Genomic DNA, 23,567 nt, shown 5'->3' on the forward strand with positions numbered 1-23,567 from the left:
AGCCAGCAGAAGAACTCAGTAGGGAACATAAAGAAATATACTCAGAGAAGTTAAAGACAAGAAAGGAGGAATAGAAACACAATGTATGTTTCCCTGTGTTATCCCAGCATGGAGGAAAGGTGTTCTAAAGCCCCACCTCTGCTGAGTAGCTATTTGCTGTCAGGGAGGGAGAGACACTTCCCTTTTGGGGGGTAGTCATGCCTCAGTGGATGACCCTACACCCATGAAAATAAGAGCATCACTGATTGGACCCATTGTGAGATTAAAACATAAACAAATGAGAAGAGGATATAAAATTAGGAGTGAAGGTGGATCTGAGAAGATAAATGTGTACATGTATGGGTTTTTCAAAGAATACATTAAAAAGTATTTTAGGAGGATGCAAGGCAATTTTGAGAAAGATGATTTTAATAAATGAAAATATATAATGGGTGAAATTTAGATCTCACGGATGAGTATTGATATTGAGAGACATAGAGGTCATTTACTCATTAAAGAGACCACCTCCGTATTTGGACAACAGTGCACCAACATTTAAAAAGGCAGAAAAGATGAAATGAGTTTAGAAATAATGAAAAATATGCTATCATAGCATCTAAAGAAATAAATAAAATAAATAAGAATCCACTTTGAAGAACATGACTAAGAATGTGCCAGAAGTGACGTAAGACTTATACCCTCAGGAAGGCCAAGGACATCACGTCCTAAGGAGTCAACAGGAGCAACTTCATTCAGACACATCATAGTAAAACAACAGGAACTAGCTGTGATCAAAATGTCGAAGAAGAGACAGTTTACATGCAAAGAATAACACAGCACATGGCCAAGCAATCACTTTCATCAACTTACCTGATAACCTAGCACAGCCTAGTAGTGGTCATTTAGGGGGAAAATTCATTTTTAAGATGTATAGAGATTTGTCTTAATAATTGAAACTCTGAAAATTTTATCTAAATGGAAATTTACATAAGTTTATGTTTGAGGTTAGTTGCTACAAAGTTGCATATAATAGCAAAAATTTTAAAAAGATATAATGTTTATCTAAAAAGATAATGATGAAATTCTATCCAGCTATTGAAAGGAGGGAAGTAGATTTGTATGTCTAAGAATATCCGGCATATATATTCTGAGCCTCATTTTCCCCATCTCTAAAATACAAGTAAGACCACCACCCCCCTGACATCTTAGCTTGTTGTGAGCATTGGTTAACATGTGGCAAAGAGTAAAAAATACAGAATTATTTTCAGTTTTATTATTTTCTTCTTTAATAAGTCCTTGTACAGGGATTACCATGTGCTTGAAAAATAACAATTAGTTACTTACATAATATTTTCATAAGTGAAAAGTTAAACCCATCTCATGTTACATGTTAGTATAAGTGCAAAGCTAACAACCCACATCCCTGTTTATAAAAGTTACTTGGATTATACCACTTAAATAGCTGTAATTTTTTTGAACCTTTGTAAAGAGACTTTTATAATTAGGGATAGCTACTATACATGTCCATGCTTTGAAAAGTTGTATCTCCCAAATATTGTATTGCGCTGATAAGGCATCATGAACCCTTCCGTTCACCCATGCGATGGTTTTGCCATCTTGTTCTGTGCTTTCCTAGAACCAACTCAAGGATGGGGAAATTTTAGTCAAAGGCCCTTGGTGTATTCTGGATGCTTACTAGGCACTCACAGTACGTTCTTTCAGCTGAAGAATATTCCCTTCCCCCCAGGAAGGAAATCAGTCCACGAAGACATCCTGCATGAGATCTGCAGAGGAAGGGAACAGAACTTTCTAGATAAAGCAGGTGAATGGGGTCATAGACAGGCACACGGCTAGATTCTCTACACATTTGGCTCACTTACTTACTGGCAAGCAGAAGCCTGGCATTTTTGTTGGGATTCTCCAGTGGTTTGGAGGCTCCGGTGTGAACGCTGCTTGAGTTAGCATCTTCCTCTGAAGGCTTCCCAGCTCTGTTGGCTACCGACTTACAGCAAAAGGGAACTACAAAAACAAAATAAATGTAAGTTCCTGTAGAAAAGTGGGATGATGAGACCTGTGGAAGTACACAGATTAGAATTTGACAGGGCGTCTGTTGTTCTCCGAGTTCCACAGTCATCTGGAATGCAGGAAAAAGCTATCTCGTGACGGTGACCATCCTCCTACGGAAGACTGACTCTTGTCTCTGGGACAATGGCTACATCCAGGGAAATCTAGTTGACCTATTACACAAACCCTGAGATGCTCGATTTTAGTATTTTACCCTATCTGGGTCATATCACAGACTTATTGGTTCCGTAGGCTCAGAGATGGCTGTTTTATTCCTTTGCTGTATGTAGACTTCAATGTCTGTTGGAATAGATCTTACAGATGCTAAAGGAAGGCATACCTGGCCTTTGCCTTTTAGCCTTTAGCTACCATCATCCCTTAACTATCAAAAGACATATGCTAACCATACTACTTTATAAGGCTACCGTTTTTAGACTAGAAATTGTTCTTCTCTTTGTCATGGCTTATTTTAAGTCCCATAGAAGCAAATATCCTATTTTCCTCCAGTAAAATGATTCCATGTAATGTTTTTCTCCTCAAAAAGTTGCTACCCATATATTATTATGCTTAAGTCAGAGGCAGAGTGAACTTCCAGTGTTGTGTAGTAGGAATTATTTTTCCCTTCGGGTAAAGTCCTGCCTGTCTCTCTAATCAGCTCTACATTTCACTTAGATATGGTTCATATCCAAAGAGTGAGCCAAAATGTTTCTTTGTGTACCTTGAAAGTTTTCCTCTGAGGCAGGGGGCAGATACTCGGTGGCCCAGGGCGATGAGAGCAGAAAGTCCTGTTGTGAATGGTAAAGCTGGCTTTCAAAGTCATGTGGTCACTGGGGGACAACTCTGCAGGCAGGGCAAGATTGAATTTCTCTTCCTATTATTTTTTTAAGCATTTATTTTGTGATTATGTCTGTGTGTTTAAGCATGCTTTCAGGTAATGATGGGTTTAAGAAGAGAGTGGCAGATCCCAGAGCTGGGGTTACAATCGGTGAAGTGGCACCTGCTCTGGGTGCTAGGAACTGAACCCAAGTCCTCTGCAGGAGCCCTAGCTGCTCTTCACCCCAAGATATTGAAATATTTTTAGTATGATTGTGTATTTTTTATGCTTTTTTGTGGTTATACGGGTCTTTGATATAAGTTTTTTTCATCACTGGGAAAGGCTCTTCTACAATGCACATTCTTTTGTTTTTGTTTTTTATTTTGTTTTGTTTTGTTTTCTTTCCTCAAGTTTTTTACTTAACCATGGGTAACAAGATATATCTACCTGATACCGAATATAGGAACATAGATCATAGTGCATTGTGTAAATACCACAATCACGTGAGTCCTATTAGATAACGAAAAACAAAATGAGTGGTGAGTCCTCAATAGACAGATGCTAGAATGTACCATGATCCCTGGCGATTGCATTATTTATTCCGACCTGGCTCTCTTCCAGCATTGTTTTGGTAAGAGTCAACATGGCTTTAATCATTCTTATAAATTATATAAAAGTGGAGAACAGGGATGGTTCTGGAACTTCTTGATGCACTTGGGAGTGCTCTGGTATAAAACTGGCACAGACTTCTTGTGAGCAAAGACAAGAGTTTTCGTCAGTTCTACACATCTTAAGCTATGGAGAAATAAAGGTTGGACAAAAAAAGAAGTGGAGCTGCCTGAGCATTCTCGGAGACCTCAGAGTGTGACGTGACTTGATAGCTACACAGAAGGGGCAACTGGGAGCCAGCGCAGGGCAGGAAGCAGACAGGAATGTGTACAGAGTCCTGGGCAGAGGGCTGCCGTATGCTTCTCTAATGTCTATGCATCTCCTGTTTCCATGAGGCTTTGAAAAACAGCATCTTATCTCAACCTGAATAGTAATGTGGGCTGCTGGGAGAGAAAGCAAGCAGTGTGGAAACTGTAAGTGGCTCTAGGACCTGAGGCTCTGTGGCTAGTCAGAACACCCAAGAGCATCAACAGTTTTTCCTGTAGTCTAAAGGGCTTTGCTTGCACACCCTTACAGCTGCCCAAGCCTATTTAGAAACTTGTCTACTCAAGACTTTTTGCAAACAACAAAGTAGATCATCCTGAACTAAATCCTGAACACTGATGTTCTATCTGTCCACCTGTCTGCCACTTATTTCTCTGTCTCTCTGTCTCTCTCCCTCTCTCTCTGTCTCTCTGTCTCTGTTTCTGTCTCTGTCTCTCTGTCTCTTTTTCTCCTCTTTCTCTCCTATCTATCTATCTATCTATCTATCTATCTATCTATCTAATTATCTATCTACCAATCCGTCAATCTCTTGAGCATCTATTATGTTTCTGAAGCTGACATTAATAAACATGCATATAGTAGATAGCACTGTTTCCATGATGTTGGACTTCTGCCTGCCCCCTCTGTTGGGGATCAGATTTCTCTTGTTGCAGCTACAGGAGTGGAAGCAATTGTGCAATGTTTATACCACATTTGATTTGCTCTTTCCTTTGTTTATACTACAGCTCTTAATATGACAAATGCCACAGAGAGAGGTATTTAACCCCGTGTGTGCGGTGTCTCAGTGATTGCAGTTTTAATAGATGTGCAGTGGTCCTGTTCAGGCATCAGCACTATGGGTCCGATGCCACTAACAGGTTTGGCTTGCTGTCATGGATAGAACCTGCACTTTAAAATAAAACAAAAGAAAAAGCCACAAGCCTCTGATACCCCTAGGGGCTCTCGTTGGCATAGTTAAATCTGCATGATTTGATAGGTGCATGCTCCAAGCAGAGTTTGATCTACTACTGATTTGGGCACTATGCTGTGGTTGCCTAGAGTGCTGTAAGACTTCAGGAGAGAATGCTTCCATGGCCCTTTCTTTGTAGGCTTGTCACTAAAGACCCCAAGTAAAAGGAGGTAGATTAACAATTATAGTGCTAATCCAATAACCATGTAAGTCAGAGGATGGTCAGGCCCTTTTAGTCTGAACTGATGATGAAACTGGGTTTGAAAACAAGTAAATGGCTCTGTGCAATGTTTATGTATTTATGAATTATTTAAAACAAAAAAAATCATTGTGAACAGAAATTGATGGTCTCTAGTTGGAGGAAGCTTTAATTTAATTTTCTGTGTATTTTTAAGACGAGACTCATGGGTTCAAATACACGTTTGCAGCACAGGAAACTTTAATAAAATAATATACTCAACAAAGACAACCGATTCTAAGTGCTGAGTGATAGAAAAAAGCTGTCTGTCTTTTTGGAGGGCCTACGTTTAAATTGTAAATTGAAAATTTGTGTATTTGGATACAAAGAAACCGTGACAAGCCTTTTAAAGTATATGATAAGCAGGAGTTCAAATGATTTTACCTTTAGTTATTTTCCTTAGACACCGAGTGTGGATTTATGAGATCTGAGTTAGTACTTTGCCCTCATGAACGATAGGCTGTGGCAGCCATGATTCCCAGAGGGAACATGTTGTTCGAGCTGGTCACACAGGCTCTAGACTGTCATGGAAACTGAACGGCCCCCGAGCCTGTGAGCAACTTCCTGCCTTTAAAACCCGGGCCCTCCTCTTGCTGCTTCAGGAGCTTAGCTTGAAAAAAAAAAACTCTCCCTGTGCCTCAGTTTTTGTCCTCATAGAGTATGAGTTATCTACCTTACAGACTCTAGAAGAAGAAATTCGGTAACAGGCCTAAGAGCAATTGCTGTGAACACATCAGACAAACAGCGTCTTCAATACTACTCACAGGGTTAGTGACATAGTTTGTGCAAAACAATGATGCTGGCATTTGTGAAGACAGTCACAGCCCCTCATTTCATGTCCCAACTTCATCTTCAAGGCAGAAACAGTAAATTTTAATTTAAAATATAACAAAACATACATTTTAATTTAAAATAGAGATCATTTTAACCAGGTGTGGCGGCTCATGACTTTAATCCCAGCACAGTGACAAGTTCAAGGCCAGCCTGGTCTACAGAGCTCGAGGACAGCCAGGGTTACACAGAGAAACCCTCACAAAAAAAAAAAAGTAGAGATAATTTTTATTAGCCTTGAGTCTATCAGAATTGTAATCATATTTTCCATCAGGAATGGGGACTGTAAGAAATAAATTCAAACCCTTAATTTGCAAATAAGGAAACTTGACACCAAGGTTAACAATAGGATGAGGCAGTTCCGGTGTGTGTGTGTGTGTGTGTGTGTGTGTGTGTGTGTGTGTGTTAGCACATCTTCCACTAGCCATTTGTGATTCCTTCCTTCCTGTATACATAACTTACATAGGCCACCCCTCAAAGAGGTTGCATACTGATTGGCTGGCCCTGGGTATTAATCCTGACTGTTCTACTTACCAGTTACACAAGTTTGAATAACTTGACCTTTGAAAGTCTATCTCTTCATGTGTGTGTGTGTGTGTGTGTGTGTGTGAGAGAGAGAGAGAGAGAGAGAGAGAGAGAGAGAGAGAGAGAGAGAGAGAGAGGGAGAGGGAGAGGGAGAGGGAGAGGGAGAGGGAGAGGGAGAGGGAGAGAGAGAGAGAGAGAGAGAGAGAGAGAGAGAGAGAGAGAGAGAGAGAGAGAGAGGAGAGAGGAGAGAGAGAGAGAGAGAGAGAGAGACCATTGAGAGCCAAGAGTTGTGCAGAATGGAAGGAGCACATAGTGTCCATGGCGACTTCTCCATCAGTCCTAGCTGGGCTCAGAATTCTTGTCTGCTGTGAGAATTGTTATAAAGTTGGATGACGCCTACCCAGAGATGGCTTCTGGCTAGCTTTCTCATATTTCATCGACAGAGCATCAACATTTATAACTGCCCATCTGGGTTCCAGAGAACATAAATCCACCCCAGTCAGTGTTGCCTTGCACCTGCATGCCTGCTGCTTGTTAGAGATTACAGCTCTGTGCTGGCCCCACTGTGACGAGTGGTGTATGAAGTAAGAACGGGCTTTTAGTAGCAAACCGGATAGGAGCTATTTGGAGACAACCTGTCTGGAAAAAGAAAAAAAAATTATATGACACAGAAACAAAAATACCGCATTTCTCAAGTTTATATCATTTAAAAAAATTCTCTATAAAACCAGATATTTGCCCAAAAGTCTTGTTGGCAATATTGGTTTTTCTATCATTTTGTGTTTCTAAGTGAATCTCAAGTGGGAAACTGATTTAAAACTTGAGCAACTGAAGGAAATGAGACTTCCATGAAAAAATCACGCTTCTCAGCCCTGCCCAGTGGTGTCTCCCGTTTCTCCCCATCTTGCACCGTTTCCTCCTCTTGGGGCTGCATCTCAGAAGAGTCCAGAAGCTTAGTTGTTGTGTCTGTTAAGTTGAATGGCTCAGAAACAGTCTTGTATCATTTCCTGGCTGGGATGTACCCACCTCCAAACCTCTAGGGAGGAGCTAGCTAGAAAGGGGACTCAGTGGTGAAAGGACTTGCTGCTGTTCTTAGAGACAACTGGAATCTGGTCCCTATATGAGGTGGCTAATAATCACTTCTAACTCCAGCCCCGTGGGGTGCAGCGCCCTCTTCTGGACTCTTTGAGCACCTGGAGGTGATTGGTGAGCTACACTACAGTTTGAGAAGCACTGGCTTGAAGATGTCTACTTGGAATGTCCTTAGTCTTGATGAACCTTAAAAGTCAGTAGCAAGGTTGCCCACAAGTAGTAAGACATAAATGTCATTATAGTTTTAAATTTTTATGTTTGCTTAGTGCTTACTATGCTTAATGTAATGAGGTAGCTTAGGAAGTTATGAAAAATTAAGATTTGTATCAGTCAGCTTTCCACTACTGTGACAAAATGCTCAAGACAACCAGCTTAAAAGGAGGAAAGGTTTGTTTTGACTAGCAGTTTCAGAGGATTTTGTCAATGGTCTCTTGGCCTTGTCGTGGCCTTGAGTGTAGCACAGTGGTTCTCAACCTTCCTAATGCTGTGACCATTTAATGCAGATCCTCATGTTGTGGTGACTCCCAACCATAAAATTATTGTCATTGCTACTTCATAACTGTAATTTTGCTACATTTTGAATCATAGTGTAAATGGTCCTAGGTGATTCCTGTGAAAAGGCCATTTGACCCCCAAAGGAGTCATGACCCACAGGTTGAGAACCATTGGCCTAGGGCAACACAATACATCATGTAGGGAGTGAGTAAGAAAGGAGACTTGTGTTCACTTAACATTGGATAGGAAGCAACTTCCAAGACAGGAAGCCATTTGATATGTTCTTCGAGGGTGTGTCTAAGGGACCTAAATTCTTCCTGTCAAGTTCTACCTCTTCAAAGAGGCATCACTTTCAAATAGCACCACCGAGTGGTGACCCTCACAGCAATGGGCCATCAGGAGACATTCAAGCTCCGAACCATAATAGATTGGTTTATGTCTTGAACCAATCAGTGAACCAAACAGTGAAAAGTCATGGAAATTCCAGGGCTTCAGAAAGGCCAGGCCCAAGAGAACTTTGACTAAGGAACAGCCATTCATTGTGTGCATTACACTTCTGTAAGAGAGGGAAAGAGATTGGACAAGGTGGTGACTGGAGATCTAGCATGCACACAGAGAGCCTGGCCTTGACTTATACTCAGAGAGTAATAAGAAGGGAGAATTTGGAGTAGCATCTACTAGTGGCACCACTACAACCACTGTGACCTGTGACCTGTGACCTGTGACCTGTGACCTGTGACTCGGGCCGTCATTGAGGTTCTTTTTTGATTGCATTCTGTCTCAGATGTTATTTTTCAAATGATGATGTGAGTGTGGAAATCTACAACCCAGAAGCAGATTGGCCCTATGGAACGCTCAGAATTCCACCTTTAAAAACAAAAAACAAAACAAAACAAAAAACACACAGATAGTACCAGCTCACACCATTTCCTAAACCAGAATACTATGGTAGTATTTCATACTAAGGTTGTTAAGGTTGCCAGGCTCCTATTTATGTTTTCAGTTAACAGTTCTGGTTGATAAATAAAAGAAAATACCTGACTTTTGACTATTCTCAGAACACAGGCATGTTCCTAAGCTTCAATCAAAAAGAACATTTGGTTCTTCTTTTTTTTAATGCCTGCTGTGGCTACACAAGATTAGGAGATGCTGGGTGGTTGGCACATGGAAGGTTCCCCGTTTATTAGGCTTTTCTGAGTACATTATTTCAGATGCAGAGTCTTGGAATGGTAGCATGGGTAGGACTTCTCCTCTAGGAATTACCCAGCTCAGCATCTTTTCCCATCAGGACCGAAGGTTGTTTCTCTTTGAGAGAGGACATTGAAACTGAAGCCCAACTTTTTATTAGTGGGTGGTTAAAATGAGATGTTTTCAGGACCAGGTGAGTAAAAGAAAAACTCTTTCCCGCCATTTTCCTGTCTACAGATGGGCCTGGGCATTAAACAAGTGAACTTCATTAGGCTCTGCTCTGATTGAGTGGGCAATAGTCTTCTCATGCGGATTAATCTCCAATCTTTATTTATGAACGGGGGGGGGGGGTAATGTCACTATCTTAAAGGCCACGGACATGTCCTCAGTGCCAGCTACAATAGAGAATCTTGGTCTCATGGGGGCGGGCAAGTCTTCCTTTGAGGACGTGGTGCAGAAAGCCATGGTTAGAATGGTGCACTCTGGTTCAGCGTCCCCTAGTGATGAAGCCACAGTGGGGAGTGCCTCACGCATGCCCTGCGCTGCCTCAAAAGTGACAGCCGAGTACACGGTGGCCACACACCAGGATCCTCTCGCTTTGTTTTGCTTTATCTACCAAGAGTCAAAAAGAGCTCCAGGCTCTTTTTTTTTTTAATGTTTGTTATTATTTTCAGATTAAAAAAAAAAAAAAGACTGCATAACAAAAGAGGAATCTGTTGAGAGGCAGAGTTCTAAGGAGCCACAGCACGATTCCTCTTCAGCCCTCTTTCACTCAATAATGAAAAGTAAAGACATACAATCTAGTAAAACGGTCCCTGGGGGTGCTAGTAGCATGTGTCGACTAAGAGACATCTCCAAATCAATGATTCTTAGAAAACAGGGTTCTGGAAGAGATTCATTCACATGGACGGTTTATCGGCAACATCTATAGGATGAGTTCGTCTCTTCACGGAGTAGCTCCTCTCTTAGATAGTTTAGATTAGGAACAGAGTTGCAAACATGCTTTCAACAACTGTGAAAAAACAGCACATAGCATGAACAATATCTGGGAAGCATGAGCTAAGGCAGGCGGATGTTAAAAATAAAATAAAGCCTCTCTGTGAAGCCTTTCAAAGGGACAGGGCTGCTTTTGTGAGCCCAGAAGATATCCTGGAGGAGGGGGTGGGGCCAGGGGGTGGGGAGAGGGAGAGAAAGAGAGAGAGAATAAATCTGGCTTCAAACATTGCTTCACATGCTTTGTAGCTGTATCCTCAATCAGTGTTTTTATAGTAATTATTACTCATTATTATTATTATTACTAACTACTTCATAGAAGTTGTGCTTTTTAATTCATAAAAAATGTAATATTTTATCAATTCTTTTACAGGTGTGTACGTGTTTATAATATATTTTGATCACCCCCTTATCCTCCCCCTACCTTCATCTAGTACCCTTTGTCTCACTAAGTTTCTATCCCTACTTATATCTTTAAAAGTATTTCTGGAAAATTTGTACATGTGCTCAATGTATCTTGCATGCATCCCCCCCTCCCTCCCTCAAGATGCCCCTTTCTGCCCCCAAATATCTATCATCTTTTTATGATTTACTCTTCTCCATACTTCTGAGTTAGGAGTCAATTACTCCATTTTTTTTCTTTCAGTTGAAAAAAACTGAGTTTCTAGAAGTTGAGCAAGAACCAGATCAAAAAACCAATGAGCAGCATAGTTAAGGTTCTAACCCAGATCTGCCACCTGGGTGGTTCCCCGGGTATCATCTATCAATGTCAGGAGATTAGCTTAGTGATGAGCGTGGGTCTCCAGCCTCTGAGTTTGCTTAATTGCTGAGTTTGTCCTTTGTAATATCTTCAACGTTAGGTAGAGCTATGTGCCAGGGTCAGGATTCCCTAAGGTACTGACTGAAAGAAAACTGCAAACACAATCTGCAGAAAAGAGGATCTTTTATTTTAAAAGGCAAATAAATAGGTCTGTGTACAGGTACCCACAGAGACCAGAAGAGGGCGCCGCATCCCCTGGAGCTGTATTTGCCGGGAGATTGTGAACTGTGAACATGGGTGCTGGGAACTGAACTCAGGTCCTCTGGACAAACAAGTGCTTTTGACCACTGAGCCATTCCTTGTCTTTGTGGGCACTTGTACACAGACACATACATACACACATACCTACCTACCTACCTACCTACCTACATACATACATACATACATACACACATACATACATACATACGCACACACATACATACATACATACATACATACATACATACATACATACTCACATACATACATACATACATACAACATTTGGGTGCAGAGGAGAATATAAGCTCTTTAGCTGAGCTGCAAAGGGAACACATGAGACCAGCCCAGCTTACTTACATTGACTGTCTTAAAAGAAAAAAGAACAGCAAAAGGAAAATAAAATCTCAGTGTTTTATATGACTGGGGTAATTTTTATTTCTCCTTGATGAACACTTTAAGACTTCTCTTTACTCTTCCACTTTAATACCATCACCACATGAAGTCTCGTCAAGTGACAGAAATGGCTGAACTCTGGGCGGTGCATGAAGAGGCCGGGGAACCGGACTTTACGACCTGCTATTTTGAGAAGTTGCTTTGTAGCATTTATAATGTTTCCATTTTAGTTTTATGGTCCAAAAATTTATACTGTGGCAGAAAATGAAATTGCTCTTGGGCCAGAGTAAAAGACATAGCTTTCTTTTTCTCCTTCATTTACATTTTAAACTCACTGCGACTTTTCCTTTTAAAGGTTAGCCTCGTCATCTGAAGCAGGCCCTTTAGGCCTTCACAGTGGCTGAGTGAGCCTCAGGCTGTGTTAGCAGCAGCCTTTGACAGTGACCACCGCTCTTAAATCTGCCAGTTGGAGTTTTACAAGTTTTGAAATTTTTATTTTATGGAGTGCATGTGCACCTTGTTGTAAATCCCCCTTCAGATGATATTGTGTTTCTAACCTTTGGGCATTCTTCCTCTTTTTTGCTATGAGTGCTTTTTGTCATAAAATCTGTTGTGTTTTATATCAGTTTTGTTGATACATTTTAATTCAAGGTTTCCCCGTTGGTCTGTAGTCTTTGGTTGCTTTCCTCCTAACCTTCCTGCTATGGTGTTAGTAGAACACAGCTTGATTTGGAAAAATAATACAGTCCAGAAGATTTTGTCATCTTTAGTAGATAAGTTTAGTCATCTATATTTAATCTGAAAACTTATTTCTAATATTTGTTAGAGTGAATTAATCAATTAATTAATTTACAAGGCCTTTCTAGATAGTTCTGGATAGCCTGGAGCCTGTGACCCTCTTGCCTCAGCTTCAGGATACTGCCTTAGCTTGCATCTTTAGCACCTGTGCGTTATGCTAATTACGCTGTTTCTTTATTCTGCTTCCTTTCAATTCCAATCCTTCTTCGGGCTGAATTCATTCTTTCCTCCTCCTCCTCTCTTCTCTCCCCTCCCCCAGCTCACTGATTCTGACATTCGAGTCTTCGTGTTCTACTTTAGTGATGACCTGGACGTTTTTAATGCAGAGCTGGTGCTCTCCTTGTAACCGAGTTCAGTACCGCAGAATATCATCCCTAGTCATCCCACGCAGGACAGAGCCTACTCTCAACAGAGCCTACTCTTCCTCTTCCTCTTCCTCCCTTAAGTATTAGCAATATTTCCTAATCTCAAAAATTAAGTAACTTTATAGACCATAATTAATATTCCTCTTAAGGTGAAGCACCAGGTCCTGTATCCATTATTTCTTTTTCATGTTTCCTTTTTTATGCATTTAAATTCTCATTTCCCAAGTGTATTCTTCACTAGTTCTTTCCATGGTAATCTATGGGCACTAGACTGCTTGCTTTTTTTTTTTTAAGTGTATTTTATGTGTATGGGTATTTCATCTACATGTCTATTTGTGTACCACTTGTGCGCGCACACACACACACACACACACACAATACATATCTTTCAAGACAAGGTTTCTCTGTGTAGCCTTGGCTGTCCTGGACTTTGTAGACCAGGCTGGTCTCTAACTCACAGAGATCCACCTGCCTCTGCCTCCCAAGTGCTGGGATTAAAGGCGTGTGTCACCATACTCTGGGTAGTATTTACAGTTGAAATGTTGACTTCTTCGCTGTTTTGAAAGCTTGATGAACTTGGAAGATCCAGGTCCAGCTTGGCAGCCAACAGGTTAGTTATAGTTGATGCCGGATGTTGGCAATCTGCAGTTCCTTCTGCTGTGGGACCCTGTGCAGCTCGAGTGTGCTTGTCGCTCTCCCTAGTGCTTGCCTGAGAGCTAGTGGAGAGCAGGAAGGAGTTCCTTTTTCTTTTTAACAATCCAGACTCAGGAGCCATGTGGTCACTTCTGCCATCTTTCATTTGTTAAAAATGAGTCATTAAATTCCACCCGCCCTTGAAGGAGAAAAATCAGGCACCATTTTCCCCACTTAGGGAGGACACGCTTTCAAACCACAAATGTCAACTTATTTTTTATTAATCTTCCTACATACACATTTTCTAAGTGGATTGTAGTTCTACCACCCACTGGAAAGACCAAGATGTTTTGAAGTGTTTCTGTAAAGAAAGACCTCTGAGACCTTGGCAAAACCACCTGATTCCGCTGTGCAGGCTGTGTTGCCTGCATTCTCTTCCTAAGAGCCTCACAAGTGACGTTGAGTTCCTGATTTTAAAGGCCACAACTTTAGTGCTTCTAGAGAGAGAGCCAGATGTTTAGTCCTCTATAGATCCAGTGTTTAGTGCTTCTACGGAGCCAGATGTTTAGTGCTTCCAGAGATCCAGATGTTGCTTCGAGTTGAGATTGTTCCATTACCTCTTCACACGCTGCATCTCTGCCCTGCTCTTACTGGAGATCTTCAGTGCTCTTATGTTATGAGAGCTTTGAATCCTCGCTACTGTCTTCCCTGATCTTTCATGTTTTCTCCTCCTTTCTGTATGCATTAGGGCTTCACAGTTTTCTTAAGCATCCACTTCTTGCTCACTGATTCTTCAGTCGACCTTGTCCAAGTCTAAACTTATTATATGTGTTGTTATTACATCAATTTTAGCTAGTCTTTTTTTTTAAATTTTTATTCTGTTTTTTTAAATTCTGTTTTAATTTTTAGCATTTTATTGCTCTCTGCAGGGTTACTAATTTGTGTTTGAATTTTGCCTTTTAGCTCATCACTGCACATTCTTTTTAGTGCTACGACTTGTTTGTTGATTTTTGCACTATTTTATTATAATGTTTTATTTTCTTCTAGAGGGATTGATCACCCAGTTACTAAATGCATTGGATTTCTTAGCATCTTCATTCCCAATGTTCTATGAATCATTCCTAATTACTCTTTCTTTAAAATAATTTCCCCTTTCCCAGTAACTTTGAAGTTTCTCTTAGAGAGCCTGTTATGAGAATTTAGGGCCCCAATCTGTAATGTTCTGGAGTCCAATCCAGATTTAGTCCCACAGGCACCCAAATTCTGCAAAACTGTTACTTCTTCTTCCTCCTCCTCTCACAAGGAAGGGCACTTCACTCTTGCCCTTGTTTCAAGCAATGAGCTACTCATTCCTAACGTCAGGTGGATTCTGCGTGCACTTGCGCGTGCACGTGTGTGTGCGTGCATGCATATGCTGATATACAAATACACACACATATATACATATGCATCATATATGCATACACAATCTACATGTACGTGTACATATACCTATACAGCAGACCTCAACTGCTGTTGAGAGAACTGGGACTTGACAGTACCTGCCTATCTATGTGTTTTGCCTGTTTCCTGGCTGGCTGAGGTATTAGTTTAGTGTTGACATTCTCTATAATACTGCTATGCATTTGTTCTAATGAGATGATTTTGAATTGTGAATTCAGCATGGCTGCAAATATAGCATCTGTGCTATGTTTACATATCATTATGTGCATTTGATCCTAGCCAAAAGGCTGAGATGCAATTCCATCCTCATGAAAATTCTATTTCACAGAATTAGTAAGAAGTGAGGGTATGTATTAATGTTTGAAAAGAGTAAAAGGAAGCATGATTTAAAGGCATTCTTTTCATCCATGTAGAAAACAGGATACTTTAGCTGGCATATTTGGATTCCATTGGCAAACAAAATGCGAGTGCAGGTACACACACACACAATAGCATCTACTGTAGTAGAAACACCCACAGTGGGAACTTGTAACCAGATAGCCTAGACCCAGAGCCTGCCAGAACTTTTGTGCTGCCACTATTTGCTGTGTCACTCACATTGACTGGGTCCTAGTCACTGAGCTAAGAAAAGGGTCAGGAGACTTGGAAGCTCTGAGATGGCCATGTTCAAAGTAGCCACCTCACACGGACTCTCTCCCTCCGTGATCTCAGTACTTCCCTGTTGCTCAGACTTCTCTAAATACCTCACATGCTCCTGCAGAGCCAGCCAGATCACAGCTGGCTTCTCCTCCAAGCGCTTGCGCTCTCTCTCTCTCTCTCTCTCTCTCTCTCTCTCTCTCTCTCTCTCTCTGTGTGTGTGTGTGTGTGTGTGTGTGTGTATGTATGTGTCTCTCTCTGTCTCTCTGTCTCTGTGTTTGTATGTGTATATGTGTCTGTCTCTCTCTCTGTGTCTCTGTCTCTGTCTCTGTCTCTGTGTCTCTCTCTCTCTCTCTCTCTCTCTCTCTCTCTCTCTCTCTCTCTCTCTCTCCTCTCTCGTGCTTTTCTCTCATAAGTCTGCTTGCTTCTGGTTCTTCCTTCACTCCACAGAGTCTACATGACCTGTGCAATTTTACTAAGTTTATCCCTTTTATCTTTTTCAAAGAGAATCATCACCTTTCTTCTTCCTTTGATAACCCAATTTCCTCCTCAGTCAGTGAACTGAGAAAGTAATCTCACATAGTTGAATTTGGGGAGATAGATCTTAATAAGGAAAGTAATAAAAACAAGCGGTGGGTATTTGTGATTTTCAGTGGCATCGGTTGTCTGACTATATAACACAATTACAAATGCAAAGATACCCAGATTCAATTCACATAAGTAAAGGGCATACAACGCTTCTTTCCTTCAGACTTATTAGACCCAGAATGAATATTAGTGAATTCCAAGTAACTCAAGAACAGCTAAGGAAGCCAAAAAATTAACAATTAGAATGAGGGGCTGTGGCTATTACATTTGGAACCATGAAACCATTTATTGGATTTTTTTTTTTTTTTAGTTTTCTCCCAGTGAATGGAAGTGAGAAACAGGTCCCATGGGTAGGAGTTATAAGGAGAGTGTTCAGAGTATAGGTCTCTGCTCTTTCTGTTTTCACAAAGAACTGGTCAGAGTAGGTTGCTAAAATGATCCTGGGTTCCCTATAAATGAACATATTGAAGAAAATAATTGATAGTTATTGCACTTGGGTGTTGGAATGAAGTGAGTGGACCATGCCCGTCAGGCAGGCACTGATTGTCTATCCTAACTGCCCTCCTGACCTAGTCTAAGAAAGCAAAATGCAAGTCATCTCTTATACAAATGGCAAAACACTTTTAAAAAATGATAGTGTTCTATATACTTTCTATAAGAAATTGTTCTGTACTTCAGGAAGAGAGGCAACAACATTCTGCCTTCTCCGGAAGATTAAAAATCTATTTGAAAAACAAGACAGAAAATATAACATTAAATCAATTAGATGAACATTTAACAACTGAATAGGAATGAAAACCATGAGGTAGGATTTTCAAAATGGGCAGACAAGAAGTTCAGAAGTCACCAAGAATTGCAATCTCTGTAGACACTTGGGACACATGGAGATTTTAGGACTGCAGTGTGTTCGTGAGATGACCAGCAAACCGCCCCTCGGGGTTCGTACGAGCTTCAATAGGTTCTCATAGACTAGCTTTTCATACTTTTCTCTAAGATAACCTCAGCTTTGTGTGCATGTATTTATATATGTGTGTGTGTGTGTGTGTGTGTGTGTTAATGCCAAAGCATGTGAGACATTTGTGGATATTGGCATGTATGTATAGGAAGGAATTTTCATAGTATACATATGAAAGTGAAATTCCTAGGTCAAACTCTAAGTTTGCTCTTTGGAAAACAGCAAAACTCAAACACTGTTGCATCTCTTTGGTTGGATCTGTTTAGCTGTAGCAGGTTGCAGGGGGGTAAGGAGTGGGTGGGCATCCTTTCACAATTTGTCAGACCGAATCTGGCTTAAAGATGGACCTCTGTTTATCTCTTCTGGTAATGTCAGTGATACAAGCAGGGACTCTTACTAGGTGGGACACCCCTAGATTTCCAAGTACTCAAGAAGAGGAGACAGGAGTCCAAGCATAGTCTAGGGTACACAATGAAACCTCATTGCAAAAACAAACAAACAATAAAAATGCAAAACACAGGGCTCAGGGCTTAAGAGCGTTGCCTGCTCTTCCAAAGGTCTTGAGTTCAATTCCCAGCAACCACATGGTAGCTCATAAGCATCTATAATCTGGTGTCCTCTTCTAGTTCTGGTGTGCAGGCAGAATGTTATACATATAATAAATAAATAAATCCTTGTTTTTTGAAACAAAAATGCAAAACACAAACAAAACAGGGACTCTACAGTTTCTAAGTGTCCAGTATAGAAGAAACTAACACTTATTCCGTGCTTTACCTGGCATAAAAACCCATAAAAACCCAATCAGCCAGAGGCAGAGGCAGGCAGATCTCTGTGAGTTCAAGGCCAGCCTCGTCTACAAGAGTCCAGGAAAGCCAAGACTGCATAGAGAAACCCTGTCTTGAAAAATAAAACAAACAAACAAAAATAAAATAAGCAAATAAACAAAAATAACCCTAATCTCTCCATCTAGACTCAAGGGTCATTTGACAGACAGCTTCCAAAACAGCTTTTGTGTAATTGGCATCAATTCGTAAATTGTTACTAGCCTCTAGCTTGAATTCTTAGAGCAAGAAAATAAAATTAAATAAGCTTTCCTGGTGAAGGCAGGAGAGTTCAGAGGGAGTCCAACTTAAATAGAGATTCTACATACATGAAGTTTGAAATGGAGAAGTCACTATGGCATCAGGTCACAGCAGAGGACTCCATGACATCAGGTCACAGCAGAGGACTCCATGACATCAGGTCACAGCGGAGGACACCATGATATCAGGACACAGCAGAGGACACAATGACATCATGGCACAGCAGAGGACACCATGACATCAGGTCACAGCAGAGGACACCATGACATCAGGTCACAGCAGAGGACACCATGACATCAGGTCACAGCAGAGGACACCATGACATCAGGTCACAGCAGAGGATACCATGACATCATGTCACAGCAGAGGATACCATGACATCAGGTCACAGCAGAGGACTCCATGACATCAGGTCACAGCAGAGGATACCATGACATCATGTCACAGCAGAGGACACCAGGACATCAGGTCACAGCAGAGGACTCCATGACATCAGGTCACAGCAGAGGACACCATGACATCAGGTCACAGCAGAGGACACCATGACATCAGGTCACAGCAGAGGACACCATGACATCAGGTCACAGCAGAGGACACCATGACATCAGGTCACAGCAGACAACTCCATGGCATCAGGTCACAGCAGAGAACACCATGACATCAGGTCACAGCAGAGGACACCATGACATCAGGTCACAGCAGAGGATACCATGACATCAGGTCATAGCAGAGGATACCATGACATCATGTCACAGCAGAGGACACCATGACATCAGGTCATAGCAGAGGGCTCCACGTCTGAACCTGAATGTGGGTGCTGCATTCCTGGCTCTGTCCTGGCAGTAGGTCTCTAAGTCTTAGATTTTTTGTTCATTTTACATGTAAAATATGCCCAGTCTTATCAATCATAGCAATACAGGAGGAGCCCAGTGAGTGATGTATGACATCTATGAAAATACTTACCATCTATGGAGAACGGTGTAAGGCTATCCTGTCAGAAACAGTGGTTTCCAACAACACCACTACTTTTCCCACATAGACACATACTGCAACTGGCTTATCATTAAGCCAGTTTTAATGGCTTTTAAAAGACTTGAAAAAAATAAGCCTTTGGGGGAAAAATTAAGAGTTCTTTCTGAGTGTTTGCATGTGATAATGGTCATATTAAACATATTTCAACTACTGATTAGTTTTGTTTTTGTTTTTTTAAATTTTCCCTTGCTTAAGGTTTCAAAAAAAAAAAAAGAAAAGAAAAAAGAAAAAGAAAAAGAAAAAGAAAGAAAGAAAGAAAGAAAGAAAGAAAGAAAAAAAAGAATTCACAATACTTTCTATCCAATTTAGAATTGTTGTTAGGTTATTTTGTTGTTTTATCTTTTCTATTTTTTTCCAGGGAGCAGCAGCCTTGCCTAGTCTGTTCCCAGGATGCTTTGTTCCTCTCTACTCTCTGAGCTGCCTCTGGGGGCTTAAATGAGAGCTGTAGATCTTGGTTGGTGGTAGGCTCTGGTTCTGCAGAAACCCCCTAATCCCCTGTTTACCACAACACAAGTCTATTGCCATAGAAATGACAACTGAGATCCCACAGTCCACAACCCTGACTTCACAGCAGGGCCTGGTAAGATGAGAAGCCAAGCAAAAGGAGGAACAGAATTCTCTAGAATAGTAAGGACTCTGTTGCTTTGAAAGAAAGGCAGTGATTGTCCTGGTCCACATTAAAACAAAAATGCATGAGTGAGCTACATCCTCCGGTATGCTGTAGTTTATTTTCTGTATAACACTGCCTGGCTACCAGTTGTAATTTGGAATCTTATGCCATGGGATAGTTTGCTTGCAAAGGAAGCTCTGCATTTTCCTTTCATGGTGGTTGTTTCTTACTGAAATAAGAAACAAGTAGATTCCAGTGAATTGTGCTTGAAGTGCTGTGGTCTCAGATCTCCCTTCTCACGATGCATTGTTTTGTTTGTGTTTGTTGTTGTTGTTGTGTGTGTGTATGTGTGTGTGTGTGTCCGTTTCTGTTTTGTTCCTATTAACAGAAGACAGTGAGCCTGAGCAGGACACTAAAGGTATTTTTTTACCCTTTTTCTGCCTTGCTGCTTCTCTTTTAGATGCATAGTATATTTCAATTGCTTATTTTCCTGACCTTAAGTGCTATTATTTTGTCAAGAGATGACAAGTACCCTGTGAAAATAAGAAGTCATAGCATTAAGCAGAGCACCTGAAGGTGGCCTGCTTTCCTATAGATTTGGGTTATTGAACCAATCACATTGCTTAGGAGAACACTGAACCTAGAGAAATGTTGTAATCGTGTGGTCCAAATTCTAGAATCACAGCAAGAAGTTAAATAAAAAGAACAGACAAGAGAATTAACCCACACAGGTCATAACAGAAAGTTATTGCGGGGTGGGGGTTGAATAAATTAAAATTTTGGAGAACTGCTAAAAATTCAGAGTGCTAACTTATGTTTAGTTACCACAAGTTCAATTCAATGAGGAGTTCAGTGCATTTACTTTAAGTCAATAAAAATGAAGTGATTTTTATTTCAATTGACATAGAGATGTGTATTTTGCAAAACATATTCAGGAGGAAAAATCAACTGGAAATAAAATTTGTCTTGGAATACCCTCATGGACAACAAATCTCCCATCGCTGTGTCCTAGCAAGACTATGATGCACCCTCTTCTCACCCAAACTTTGATAATCCAAGGCTAAAAGCCACAAGTCCCCAGGTCACACAGCTTGGTCGTAGGTTATCTTATCTATCTTAGGCTGCTATTATTTTAAGCTGACCCTCCTCGTTTTACAGACACAAACGTAACAGACTGAGTACCCTGTACCCAAAAACCTTGGGATCAAGTGCTTCAGGTTTCAGAATTTTTCAGATTTTGGGATGTTCACTCAGACTTGACCAGCCAACCATCCTGAGTCTAAAGATCTGAAGTTCTATCTTGAATACTTCCAAACTGAAACTTGTTGAGAGTCATGTTGGCATTCCAAGAGTTTTTTTGTTTTTTGCTTTTAAAATGTCAGATTAGCAACACCATACTAGCTATTTACCTCGCTGCCTTGACAAGGTAGCTGACAAAAGTAGCCCTAAGGAGGAGAGGTTTCATTTGACCCAGAGATCCAGGGGATGGCAAGCCGTCTTGGCAGGGAAGACATAACGGCGAGTGCGGCTCCATCTGCAGCTGCAACGGTGTGAGATGACAGACCCAGGCATCAGATCAGGAAGCAGAGAGCCTGGACCAGTACCACAATGTACACACCATGCTCAAGGTCTGCCCCCGTGACTCAGTTCTGCTGGCTAACCTATATGTCCTAAAGAATCCAGAACACGGGCCGAAGAGATGGCTCAGTGGTTCAGAGCATGTATTGCCACCAAGTTTGGTTCCCATCATTTACACTGGAAAGCTCATAGCTGCCTCTGACTCCAGCTGCAGAAGATCTGATGTCCTTCTCCAGACTCATAAGGCACCTGCACTTATACGTGCACATACTACACACACACACACACACACACACACACACACACACACACACACACAGCCACACACACTTAATGTACATATTGTTAAGATAATAAAATAAATCTTTAAGAAAAGCAAAACCTGAAACCCCTAAAGCAACACTACCAGCTGTAGGCAGCACATCTGCCCACATGAGCATGTGGTGATCATAAGACTGAGTATGGATCTGAAAATAACTTGAAAAATGGAGGTAGCATGTAGCAGGTGTTCCAGACAGGGACAGAAGGAATATGGCTGTGTTTGCTACAGAAACGACTTTGATGTAAGGTTTCCAACCTTCAGGTAGGTCTGTAGGTTCGCCCAAGAGACACAGAGTCCAAGACAAGTGAAGAGATTTCCTAAGAGAAAACCCAGAGGTTAAACATTGTCTGCGTCTGTTTCTCATGGTGCTGGTGAATAATACTGTACCTGCCCACGGGAATATGAGTGAGAAAGAGCGAACAGCGAGCTGGACAGTGGTAACTCAGATTGTCTATAACAGGAGGATTGTATAATATCAGAATAGTTATAAAGTTTCCCCAAATCATTGCATAATTCCAAACTCCTCCTATTCAGCAGTTTATTTGTTTATATAACAAAACGTATATACTTACATGAAAATAAACTGCAAAATAAAGACATTTGATGTGCGCTTTATTGGCTAAGAAGCAGACCTCACTGTACTTTGAGCTGATGACCTAGAATGTGTTTTCAGTTTGTGGCTGCTCACTAAAGTAATGGGATTTTCTTCAAGCTATATCCAAGTTCATTAAGGCAGGGGATGAAGTTAGTCCTGCTTTTATTTTTGCTTTCAGCTGCTGGGATTGTTGTTGACAGTTGTTAGATGTTTGGAATTTCTCTCAGCCCATCTTCACCTTTCGCAGTTAGAATTGGAGACAAATACAGACGGGTAACAACCCGTGAGCTTTATTGCTGATAAAGCTGAGTGAGAAACAGAGGCATTTAGTTCAGCTACCAAGGAGACTAACATAACTTCTGTTTTCCATTCCTACCTTCCCGACCTTTCACATTTCACATCGTAATGTTTGGAGAGAGAACTCCTGACCTGGTAAACTTTTGGTAAACTTTGAACCACACATCAAGCTCTTCCCCTTCATATAGGTAGGATAGCCAAGGGAACGACCGGTCCAGCAGGGACGAAATACACAAACTATAGATAACTTCCTTTGCCTGATCTCACCAGAAATTTCCCTCCCTCCCTCCCTCCCTCCCTCCCTCCCTCCCTCCCTCCCTCCTTCCCTTCCTCTCTCACTCACTCATCTACTCACTCCCTCATTCACTCATTAATCTACACACCCACTCCTTCATTTAGTAAGTATTTATTGATTACTTACCCTGTACCCAGGAATGTACATCTGGAGATAAACAGAGACTCATATACACGTAAGTCAGCCTGCAGTAATGAACGAGCAAAGCAGAGACAGACATTGCTATGTTTCCATCCCAGGGAGAGGGACAACCAAAATAGAAATAAATAAAGGGACCCGCGTTTGTCACGTGGTGCTAAGTGCTAGGATGAAACACCAACAAGGGGATGGGGGAGTGAAGTATGAGGTATGCTAACAAGACATTTCAATGCAACCCAAAAATGTGAATGAGATTTAGAGCCTCCTTTTGGAGTAGAGGAAAAGTGAAGGGAAGGATGAACATGCCTGTCAGTGTTTAGGAGGGAGGGTTGAGTCTTATCCTTTGGAGAGTGACGGATAGACCAACTTCACTGTAATCCCAGCTCGTTTTCTTCTCCTAACACGCTGCACCTAATGATGAAGCCCACGTTAGAGAGAACAACTATTTGTTAGCAGTTGTGTACTTATGGAGCCACCTGTGTGGCCAGTAGTAACCATCATGTGTGCCTGAACAGAGTCCCTACTACAGAGTTCTGGATGAGACAGTACAGGGAACCAATTGAGTTCAACATCATGATGAGCTGTACAAGAATAGCTGGCTGATTTATTCACTATCTCACATTATGCTTAGCTGAGTGTACAATATAGACCGTCAAGGGTTTTGCAATGGACCTTAATGTCA

At 41.2% G+C, this 23,567-nt stretch overlaps 1 protein-coding gene across 1 annotated transcript in view; it reads left to right on the forward strand.

The window, feature by feature from the left end:
• The window catches only part of MUSK (muscle associated receptor tyrosine kinase), a 143,063-nt gene that overhangs the window by 75,234 nt on the left and 44,262 nt on the right, over window positions 1–23,567 (forward strand). Inside the window, exon 8 of the mRNA XM_084780050.1 lies at window positions 20,049–20,078. Within this exon, the coding sequence (XP_084636176.1) occupies window positions 20,049–20,078 (30 nt within the window). The remainder of the gene's footprint in view (window positions 1–20,048; window positions 20,079–23,567) is intronic.

This window comes from Acomys minous, assembly GCF_964271855.1.
Source record: "Acomys minous genome assembly, chromosome: 1".
Taxonomy (NCBI): Eukaryota; Metazoa; Chordata; class Mammalia; order Rodentia; family Muridae; genus Acomys; species Acomys minous.